This window comes from Aquila chrysaetos, chromosome 3 (assembly GCF_900496995.4).
Source record: "Aquila chrysaetos chrysaetos chromosome 3, bAquChr1.4, whole genome shotgun sequence".
Lineage (NCBI taxonomy): Eukaryota > Metazoa > Chordata > Aves > Accipitriformes > Accipitridae > Aquila > Aquila chrysaetos.
Genome location: NC_044006.1, coordinates 16,110,929 through 16,123,049, shown reverse-complemented (window position 1 = coordinate 16,123,049; position 12,121 = coordinate 16,110,929). Strand labels below are relative to the sequence as shown.

At 36.4% G+C, this 12,121-nt stretch overlaps 1 protein-coding gene across 7 annotated transcripts in view; it reads right to left on the bottom strand.

The window, feature by feature from the left end:
• Positions 1-12,121, bottom strand: part of ITCH (itchy E3 ubiquitin protein ligase) — a 72,095-nt gene that overhangs the window by 24,804 nt on the left and 35,170 nt on the right. For all 7 annotated transcript variants that reach the window (XM_030008849.2, XM_041122732.1, XM_041122734.1 and 4 more), the window contains 7 exons: positions 10,745-10,787; positions 8,472-8,641; positions 7,019-7,253; positions 5,780-5,875; positions 4,294-4,468; positions 3,242-3,308; positions 1,246-1,330 (listed from right to left, as the gene is read on the bottom strand). In XM_030008849.2, coding sequence (XP_029864709.1) covers positions 1,246-1,330; positions 3,242-3,308; positions 4,294-4,468; positions 5,780-5,875; positions 7,019-7,253; positions 8,472-8,641; positions 10,745-10,787 — 871 coding nt within the window. The remainder of the gene's footprint in view (positions 1-1,245; positions 1,331-3,241; positions 3,309-4,293; positions 4,469-5,779; positions 5,876-7,018; positions 7,254-8,471; positions 8,642-10,744; positions 10,788-12,121) is intronic.

Below are 12,121 nucleotides of genomic sequence, written 5' to 3'. Positions count from 1 at the left end.
TTTTTTCCCTCTTAAATTTTCATGTCAGCTCTCAATTAGACCAAAATGACTGTTTAAATAAACATTAGCTCATTTGGTTGCACTACCTGGAATAATGGCAAATAGAGACTTAAGGGAAAAATATAAGCAAGGTTTATCGATGCTTCCTCCACTTGTATAACAGAATTTTGTCTTCTAACTATTAGATCTTTACTCAAAAACTGATATAATTTTAATAAGTAGCTTTTGGTACCTCATGTATAATCACAGCAGCCAAAAAAGAGTTTCAGAATGACAAAAATACAAGAAAATGCAAATACTGATCTTGTATGATTTTTCAACAACTTCCAACTCCATTTTGGTATAAATAAAAATGGTTCTCAATATATTTGGAAGACCTGGGTAGTATCACTGCAAGGTGCTCTCAGAGTGACTTCCCTCCACAGAACTACATTGTAAAACCACGTTTCTAATTGTGAAGCCAGCACATTGGGTTATATAAAGAATAATAGTGTTCTCCACACAGTCAGCTGCTGCAGATGTGATTGGGAGGGAAAAGTTGTCATCTCTGGCTACAGGTATTACCCCTCCACACATACTAGGCTATTCCCCTCTCCTTCCTCTTACTCCTTCTCTATGGAGGACAGATGAAGTTGCTTCACCAAATGGAAGTTTTCAGCTCAAACAGGAGGAGTTGTGATTGAATACCCTTCACCCTCAATTTCCTGCCTACATTCCCTACCTCAAAGAGTCAGAGTGACCAAAGCCTGAAATAAACAGTACTCCATTACTTTTAGTAGTGCCTCAAGTTCTCTTTCTGTCTTTTTTCTTTTCTCCCCCCCTTTTTTTAAAAGGCGTGAGGAGGGGTGCTGCAGTTTTTCAAGTTTGCCGCCTTTGTCTTTTAGCTATTGACTGTCTAGGAAATAAATTCAGGATCCTCTGTGCTATCCCATCACCGTATGAAAGAAATCCTTCCCTCCCCCAATGATACAAATGTTTATACATGCGTGTCTTATTTATAAAAAGAGTAGGAGCTGTTCTGGGGAATGAACTTATTGCTGTTGACCAAGACTTTCCCAGTAATTGTACTATTACTAAGTAATATTTTGACAGTTTCCATTTTGGCTAGTACCTTTTAATATTTTAACAGAATTTTGTGTAGGACAGTCCATGTTTCAGCTGTGGGCAGCATTTCCTAGGTCTCAGTCTCACTACTTTGTTACATTTTAGTTCCAGACTTACATGAAGCTCCAACTGATTTCTTACCCCTGGCTCCTGGGATCTTCCCACTGAGTGATTCGTGTATTGTGATTGACAAAATACACTCTGCCATTGCTGTCAGTTCTCTTTTCTGAAAAGATGCGAAAGGAAAAAAAATTCAATACCTCCTTAATGTATTGCTGAGACTACATCAAATAAAATAAATTCATAAAATCAATCAACAGACCCTCCCACAGCCTCTGCCGATTTCTCTGTACTTCCTTTGACTCAACATCTTTTCACTTTCATTGACATTATTCCTTAACTGGCTATTCACAAACAGGAACCTCTTTTAATACTACTGACTGCTAATAGTCATACGAAACTGCACCATCACCTACCCTCAGTGAAAAGCTGCACTTGATGGTATTCATAGGTAAATTCTTTGTATCTCAGTTCTTACCCTGAAAAGTTCAGCTACCTCTACCTGCGCTGCTTATACCAACAATCCTGACCGCAAGAGATATTCTGGGCATCGTAACAACAATATAAACATTGGTGTGAAGGAAGTAGCTCATCACAGGAGATCTACCTTCACTAGATCTATTGGCCTACTGTTTGCACTTTTAAAAAAAGGTTTTTCAGTATTTTTGAAAGTTAAAATTTTATATGGCTTAAAATATTGATGAAGTTGAAATTTCTGTCTTAAGATCCTTTACTATGCTATTTATTTTTCAGTTGTAAGAAAGATTAATTGGAAGAAAGAAAAAATGTAAGCTGTTTTCTCCACAGGAAATTTCCAGCTGCTTCGATTATTGTGACATACCTTACAAGCAATATAGACGGTAAACACAAAACAGGTAACAGATGTATACACAAGGATCAAGAAAGTACAAGGGCTTCATATTCAAATTATGAGCAGGGAATAAAAAATGATCAATGCAGTTTCCAAGAAAATACATTTATATTTTCTCTCAGATAGTTTAGTGTATGCCTGTGATTGAACAAAGCTTACGATAAATGCCCCTGCTTGGTCTTCTGCACCTTTCTGCAGCTCTTTATGCAATTTTTATTTAGTGTTGCAAGAGAAATACGGAATATAGAATACAAATTATAAAAACAGGCCAAAATCTGACTACCACAGGTAAAAAGCTTCAGTTTACAAGAGAAGTCTGGAAGTAGACACTTGTCTATGAGAGTTACACTGATACCAGATTTCAACACAATGTGGCAACTCAGTTTTGTTGTTTCCTGGGCAATGTCAGCCTACAGAACTTTCTTTGAAACGTTATATATGTAATGCAACAAAGCACAAGTGTGGTGAACAACAATTTTATGGCATGAAATTGTATCAATACCAGAACTAAAAATCCAAACAGTTACATTCAAAAAACAGATGAGCCAAAAACCCAGGACTAACTGCCAACTAATTACTTGCTTTAAAATTACACAATTCTGAGAACTTTGCCTATGTATCATGAAACTTGAATTCTTATATCTGCTTGACAGTCACACAAGAAATTACTTTTACACTTACATTTTTGTACACACCCCCTCCAATTATATTAATTGTAAATTGTTAACCCTGTAAAGTACAAAACCAAATTTATTACAGGGAGAGGGGCAAGTCAAGAAGTGGTTAGCTGTCATTATAAAACGCATTTTCAGATCAACAAAACTCTCCAAGAATTAGCTTGGAGATAGAATTTGGCAGTCTGATTTAGAGGGGATTTGGAGTCTGATTTGGCAGGAATGGGATGGTGGGGGGGAATCCCACCTAATGAAAGTGGTAAAAAGGGGATGACAGTGTGAAAGTAACTTTTATGATAGTTACAGGGAGTAAACCAGAATACTTTATAGCTTCTAATCTACTTTGAAATCGCACGTCCTTGACAGGACTCTGTTTTAACAGCACATTTGATTAGATTTAATTTTAAAAGATTGTTAATCCAGATTTTCATTTTAAAAAACTAGCCTAGAACAGCTGACAAAATAATTTGCCAGAAGTATGCTTTAACGTTTAATTACATGGCATCACAAAACACTTTCAAGTCAGTCTTACCCCATCCATGTGGCAGAGGGCCAAGAGGATCGAACTCTTTGTTCTGTGTGGATGAAAAGTCCTGGTTCTGCAAGTCACACAAACAAATGGTGCATTAATGGCTTGTCATTTGCTTTCCAGATGTTCTACCATAGCAATCACAAATTACTGAAGTAAATGCATTTTTGTTAATGTTACATATAAGCAAAGATGCCAACAATTTATTTTTCTCCACAGAGAAGGCCTACTTTACAGACCTTGGCATGCTTAATTAACTACAGTGCCAAGAAAATAATTATTCTTTGTTTAGTGCCCCTGCCTACGCAGAAGGGAAATTAGTACAGCAGCACCCAAAACAATCAGAAAGCAAACCACTTCATTCCTGCATTCAGTACAGTTCTCCCTACCACCATTTATGAGGTCCATTTTTACTCTCCACACACATGGCAAATTTAGAACCTGCACCATTCTTGATAAACTAGTAGCACGAGTTGGAATAATCTGAAGACTACTATTCATCAGAGGTAAACAACGGATTTAAAATTCTGGAAGGATTACTTTCAATTTCCCTGCTTTCATAACATTCATTGTGCATATTTCATTTTACCCAAAGCAGAAATGTACGTCCTGTGAGATTATTTACCTTCCAGGTCTTTGGCCAAGCCGATACAAGACACAACACAAATAAACCAGCTTATTACTATAAGCTGTAGGTTGTTTTGAATCAATGGCTTTTATCAATATAATACATCAAATTTTATCAAAAAACACCACCTATCCAGCTGACAAATAAAAACCATTACACTGCATGTGCTGCCTGCAGTCACTGCAAGGACATGAACTAAGGTTACCAATTATTACTTCCTGCCATGCTACACACAAAAAGATACTATATTATCATAAAGAATAAACCATAACAAAGTCTGATATCTTTATGGAGAAAAGTCACGCACAAGCATGCCCCAAATCCAAATACATATATACTTTCAATATGCAGAAGAGAGACTAATGGGTTGAAAATTTGAAAAAGATGCCTCTCACTTAACCTTTACAGTCATCATTATAGTCCTTACCCCATATATAAATCTCTGATTAAACTGCTGCATAGCTCCTTGAAGCTGACTGCGCTGGAGCTGCCACTGCTCATAATTCCGGACCGACTCTAACGTTGGTCTCTGCCACGTTGTTGTTCTAGTGAAGTGGTCGACATAATAAATTCTCCCCATGTTGTCAACTCGTCGCTCCCAGCTTTTAAAAAAATTACAAGCAACAAGTTCTCAATAGCAGACAATTTTAAGGGCTCAGAAGCACTTTTAGGCGAACAGGCAGTATGTTGGAAGTGGATATAAAGCATGGTCTCATCAGCAGGCTTTTTTTTTTTTTTTCTCCTTTCACCCTCCACTAAAACTATGTAAGAGCTAAAATAGTTTGAGGAGAATCACTTCTACTTTGTTGCGTATTATACCAAGTCAGACTCATTCCATTTACTGTACTTTTTTGAAATAGTTTTCAAGAGCTACACAAACCACTGTTATACCGTCATTACTGCATTTATCCTGCCCAACCCATAAGAAAATAGTCTGCTGGTTTCTCCTAAGAAGACAGTAGAAACCCTGGCAGTTTGGACTGTACAATGCAAGATTTCCTCACACTCTAATTTGGCAGAAAAGGAATGTGTGGGCATTGGGTTTTGGTTTGGTGTTTTGGTTTGGCTTTGTATTGGTTTTTTTTTATTATTTTCAGTTCATATAAAATCAGTACTATTTACAAAACTTGAATGAAAACACTACCATTCTGAGTAAGTTTAAGTAATACACTAGTCAATCCTCTCAAAAAGTTAAAAATAAATTGAGTATGACAGGTGGGTTCCCTTTATGAAACTGTCTGCCAGTTTTTGTTCTTTAATACCAAGTTTTCTTTACTATCCCATGTTTTTACTTTGTAATTCTGTACAGGGTGAACCACTTGAGTATGAATGAAGTGCAACAGAGTAATTCTTACGTTTTTCTTACACTCCTTAAAAAATAAGAAACGTAGAACAAATGTGAACACCGCTTCCATGTAGAGACTAACATCACTGGCTGTTCTGATGCTAGCAGCTGGAAAAGCCTAATAACCAAAGCTGTTTTATAAAAGCATAGTAAATTAGCAGCTGGGAACCCCGAGACAAGATCAAAGGACTGCAAACAGTAACCTCAGGATAAAGAGGTAACCAAGGGCATTATTCCTCAAGCTCAATCCCAAAATACTTTTCTGTGGTTTTGGTTCTCTTTTACAGTTGGGGGTGTCTATTGTCTTTAACTTAAATCCGTTTCTCAGTAAAGATGCACTTGCTTAATCTTTGACAGGAAGTTCAGATTGTTATTTTTGATGTTCAACTCTTTTCCATACTATGTACATTTTTGCAGAACTCCTTAGAGATAACCTGGAGCAATTGTTTGCACTGGGTTCACATTTCTATTTACAAACATGCTTTCTAGCTTTAGTAAACTGTCAGTTAATTAGTTTCTGAAAAATCCAGACATATCCTAGACAATCATATAACTTAACGTGGCTCACCTTGGAGGAAGAGGCTCTGGCCGATCCCACGTTGTTCTTTTTTCAACATGATCTACATAGTATACTCGACCATGTTGGTCTACTCTTTGCTCCCAACTGAAAATAAAACAATATTTTTATCTTCCTCCAGATCAAACTACTCCAACCATTCATCTACAGTATAAAGATGAGAAATATTTTTTTTCATAAAATGCTTATTTCTAAATAAAATGCTTGAAAGTAACACTTGGTTCACGAGATGCACCAAAATGCTGTAGCATATACAGTGGTTCAATGTTCCTATTAACAGTAATTCTATGTCAACTAGAATACAAAAAACATTCTACATGACCACCTTCAGTTTCTGGGAAACTGAAGCTAAAATTCATGCCTATGCATACAATTTTAGCAAGCAATGAAGCAAAGTTTTGTATTCAAGCATATCAATAACCTGTTGAACAGAATAATCTGTAGAGCATAATCCCCTTTTAGAGTAACATTAATTCAATTTAAATCCTCAAAACATGCAAATTTTGCACAGATCATGTATATGCAGAGTTCATCATAAGGGCACTGGTCACATATTTTCTGCATATGCAGCATTTGGGATACTGACTTACCCCTGTATTTGCATCAATGTAACATTGTGGGGGAAAAAAAGCATGCTGATTTGCCATTTCTGATGAAATCAAAACGGTAAAGCAACAACCGATGCTTTCAAGACTGCTTTTATATTTCACAGTAGTCCTGTAAGTGAGGTAATTCAGATCTCTCCTACCTTTTGGTTCAACTGCCTGCAAATTAAGGCAGATATTTCACCAATTACACCATTCACATTGGTAAGCTTTTGCTTTCCCTCACTCAGAGTCCAGAAACTTCAAGACATATTGCAGATTATGTACTGCAATAGCAGATTTTCTTCTACTTATCTACAGCAAAATTTTACTACTTGACTCCATTCTAGTTTAAAGACAGCAAGCTGCTGCACTATTTAAAACTTCCATGTTTCACTGACATGGGAATGTATGACAAGTATCAAAAATATCTGAAAGATTAATTCTTTTCTTGAATAAACCATGCTTGAAGGCCTACCAGACAAAACAGTTATGACAACCTCCAAATCAATATCAGGGCGGGGGTGTTGTTATGCAGCAAAAGGCAGATGTTATGAATGTTTTGTTACACCTACTGTAAGTAAAATAAAGTAAAAACAGAAAGGTCAGCACAAAAAAAAGAAAAAAAAAGTCATTAAACTCATACCCAGGTGGAAGAGGACCTTGACTGACTGTAGTAAGCGCCTGAGGTGGAGGATTTACTGGCTGGACTTGTCTGGATACTGGAGGTGTGGTAAGTGCAGCAGTTGCAGGAACTGTTGTTGCAGCTGTTGCCCCCTCAGGGCTCTGTTCTGAAGATGTATTTGCAGCTGTACCTGCCAGCGATCCTGCACTGGCCCCATCACTTTCTGTGGATGTGGATGAAGGACCATTTACACTTGCTATGATGTCAGAGATATCAAAGACAGAAGAAAAAAAGCCTTTAACCGATATTTATCACCAATCTATTTTAGAAGTTGTAAACCACAAAAGTAAACATGCAAGAACTGGTATTTCAAAGTGCACACATACAGCCACATTTTGCAGCTTACACAAGAACTAAAAAGCAATTTTGTCTCACTTTGTAAAAATGCTTTAATCCAAGAACTGCCATCAACAGCACAATTTTGGTATTTCTGATAGAATAAATCATATTTACCGACGCAAGTTGTCTGCATTCCGTAAACACTAAACAATTATAAACAAAAAACTACTTTCTTACATTGATGAGTTAATTATTTTCCATTTATTATTCAGAATAATAATTTAAGAGAAAATAAGCACAAAATTTTCAAGAAGAGATTTGACATTGCATGGAAAGAAATTACCGGAATGGGAGGGGAATACATACATTCTTTTAACATTTTCAGTTTTTTCTGAATGCCATTTGGTGGTTGGGATTAAAAGTTGTATATGACTCAGGCCTTGTTACTGAACTCCACTGGATTAATCTTTTAAAGTAATTACTGTATTGCAGTTTTGCATCCAGACTCAGCATTTATCAACTGTAATAATGAGACTACTGAAACAGATTGCAGTGTATGGGCGTAAAGGAGTTACCCTAAAAACATCGACTAACTTCTCAGGACTACTTGTCCTAAAGTTTTGTAGTTTTTAAATAATCACATAAAATTAAAAAAAATTATCCATTTCAGTGCAAAAGAGTAATGAATGTTTTAAGTGCTGCTATTTCACAGAATTTAACTAGAATTGTAGAAACAAATAACTAGTATTTCAAACCCTAATATTATCAACTTGAGACAGTTCTAAGTCCTTCACTAGATTTCATCTCAAGCCTCAAACTCAGTGGATTTCTTAGTGCAGCAGTAGCATTCACTTGTGTTCTTTTGTCTTTTGGGGCTGTCTTTCTACAGCCCCACTGTATGTAGCAGTATCTCTGCAATCATTACTTAGCAGACATTGAAGCAAGAAATTTCTAATAGGAACAATGATTAAACATCATGTACTGAATGCAAGCTTAAAAATAGTCCTTCAGAAGTTATATGCCAAAGAATTTACCATGAAAAAAATGTAGTTAGTTAAAATCAGCATCAGAAACAACAATGTTCATTCAAAGAGTGTGCAGCTTTAAAATTAATACCTGGCCCTAGAATACATACCAGCTACTGAAGTGGGTCTGCGGGGAGTGGGTGGAGGTGGTCTAGAAGGCCTGGGAGGTCTAGAAGGTTTGCAGTTTCCATTTGTGAGTAATGGAGAATCACTGCCATTAACAGTCTTGTTTTCATTGGGAACAGCATCTTCACAGCTTTCAAGGCCATTTGAGTTAGTCCTTTTGCAGGAAAAGACAAAAAGGAGAACTGTTCTAATAATGTATGGGTGACATCAAACTTTATGGTAAATACTAAAATGTAATAGTTAGGACTAGGTGAGACTCTTACATTCATAATAATTATAAAAACCTATACATCTGTATAAACATACTAAGAGTTTATCTCCTGAGGTATATGAAACCTCAACTGATGAAAAGGTTGTGAAATAGATGTATATAACATCTGTCACTGAAATCTCCTCTCATTTCCCAACTCGATGCACCTGCCTTTAGGCCCAGGCTCTGGATGTTTCTGCTCAGCTATTCCCACCCATGAATTCCACTTGTCTCTAATGAGATGGGAAGCTGACTAACATCTGAGAACAGCCTGTGTGCATTTGCTCCACAGGGCTAGTATATGCTCAGAACACATAGAATGCTTCAAATTTTTACAAAACTTAATTACGCATACACCAATTTTCCTCTAAACTCAATTCTGGAAAGGACTGGAGAATTTAGGACTAAGCATTAAGGTTTTGACGAACAGCTATGAATATAAGCTTCTCAACTTTACAAGAATTAACAAACTAAATAGCAGTACTGACCCATTCTCTACTGTTCAGTAATACCTAGCAATTTATTATTTTGATGTATTTGTAGCTCCTTAAGCAGAGTTACAGGTATCTACATCTTTACTTCTAAAGCATTTTCTTTTCAGAATATGCTGAGCAAAATAAAAAGATTGTCAACTAAAACTCCAGTGGACTGACAGGTCAAGTACATTGGTCATCAGTAATAAAACCATAGGTTACTGGTTTCAGCCCAGTACCTCTAAATTACATTCCTTTAAATGTACACAAAATAAAAAACAGTGGGTAAGCCTAAGTAAATCAGAAGTCATAGAGGATCAAGTAGAATCATGTAGATTTGACCTCAATATCATTGTCAAACACGCTTTTGCTCTATAGCAGGTGTGGTGCACATAATTCATACCATACCACACCAACCCCAAAGTAATTCACTATGAAAGCTTGTACAAATCATTAGTGATCTGAAGGTTGCAAGACCTATAACCGAGGTTTTCCTCAGTCCCAGAAAGCATACTGCTGCTGTTTGAACATTAAAGTCAAAAGCGTAACCTTTTACCTCTAGTGTATTTGACCAGTTGGCTTAAGGTACAACAATACATATCAAAACACTACTATACACTAACACATTATTATAACAATAACCACTGCTACACATATTCCAGATCATTTACATGATCCTCAAAATGGACCATTAATGAACACAAAACCCCCACTGGTTGGTACTAAAACCAAATCAGCTATTATTACTATTATTATTATACCATCACACACTCAGGTATTATGAATACCCAAGCATGGAAACATTCTTCTGAGCATGAAAAGGAAACAGAACAAAAAAACCCCAACATTCATGGGAAGATTTCAGACAACATAGCTAAGACAGTTACAATCTATTAAAAAAAATAGTGAAATTCAACTTGACTACTCCAGGCATCATCCGAGTGTTGTGCATTGTACAGATCCTTAAAATACTTGTACTGGGAACTAATTAAAGTGGTATGGTGCTCATTGAAGATTAATCTACCATCAAGTATGGTCACACTTTTATCCTACCAAGCAGGAGGCAGGGTACATAATCTGGTATTGACTTTAAAACACTGCAACTGCTAGACAGCTCTTGGTATCTTCTTAATAAAGCTAAATATAATTCTGGTATCTCCATGCTATAAAGCAAAACAGTGTAAAAATAACCAGTGCCAGTTACCCACCACTGGGATTTTTTATTTTTTTTTAATATTTTACTTTGGTTAATCACTGGGAGAAGGATGAGGAACACGAAGGGAAAAAAACCAAAAGATCAGTCAGGTATGGAGGCAAACTGAAGCTAGAAGATGGGGCTCAGATTGAAAACAATTTAATACGTGAACATACAATGGTACAGTATTTTTGTTTAGGACATGCTCAGATCTTAACAGATGCTGCTGCAGGGTACGCTCAGAAATTTTTCAGTTGTCTCCTTTACAAAACATACAGTTCCTCTTTCAAAACTGCAAACACTAAAAGGCAGTACAAAAAAAGAGGAAAAAAGTCTTACCGTGTATCATTCTTTACTTTGGAGCTATCATTCTGTGTAGGACCTTAAATACCAGAAAGAAAAAGACAACAGAAGTATAAGAAACATTCTGTATCATTTCCAAGAAAAGAAGCAGTCTTTAATGCTCACATTTCTTTCAAATGTGGAGGTAATACACTATGTGCTGCTTATATACTTTCTTATTTCAAAACTGCATACATTTTGCATGTCTATGTATATGTTTGTGTACATTTTTTTTAAACCACTGCCACTGTGACTAATATTTTCACTTTATGGAAGATATAACAGGATATCATTTGACTGTATTAATATTCTGAAACACACACAGTTCAGTAACATTGTCTCCTGTCTTTGTAGCAGTATGAGGTAGTGTTCTCCATTCTTGAAGTGGAGCTGGCTTTTCATATTGTCTCCCTTTTCAATGATGACAGGCAGAGCAGGAAGGGCAACAACTTCTCTAAAATCTTCTCTCTGGTTGGCTAGCAAGCAACTGCAGGGGCTTTGTTTTCTGGGGCTCTCTAGCCTGGACCTTTCCCTTTCTCTGTACATTAGTTAGCATAAAGACATTCAAGCAGGTACAAAATACGGCTGTACTCCAAACAGAATTATAGCAGCTCAGCCTAGATTTGCAAACTTTTTGCAACTGCTTGTTCACCCAGCTTGGAAATATTTACCTTTTGTGCCAGCATTTGCAATACTTTAATATGCAGCACAGAACTGCTCATTCGTGTAGACAGCAAAATACTTTATTTCCATGGAATTAAACAAATGTCATTAACAAAGAAATGAATTATCAATTCTGATGGGAACTATGTACAGATCTAAGCCAAAGACAAGGATGTAGTCATGTAAAGGCTTACAATAATGTGCTGTTAGTGGGCTGTGCACGGAAGTGATTTTAATTCCAGATACAGAAATCTTAATTTTAAAAGCTACTCAATAAACAATATATTTGCCTGTAAGTACCTTTAGCCTGTACAATAAGAATGTGTTAGACTACTTAAAGATTTAACTCTTTCCTCATGTGCTTCAGTCCCCTGATTATCTGGGAACCCTCTGCTGAACTTCTGGCTTGGTATGTCAATGTCTGTCTTTACTGTTGAGCCCAAAACTTTATATAGCACTCAGTTCCACTACCTGCCTTTTTCTACTTGCTATCACCTTTTTCTCAGTAGGTAAATTTCAGGAAATGGAAGAAAGCACAGATGAAAACCAAGTATTGCATAGGAGGAAAATTTGTTACTTTCACTACATATTTCTATTAACACACCTCAGCCCTGCTCTAAAAGCCCCACACAATCCCAGCATTTGGCTTTTATTTTTAAAAAAATCCCACACCATCAGATCATGTGACTGATCCTTTTAACAAGATGCAAA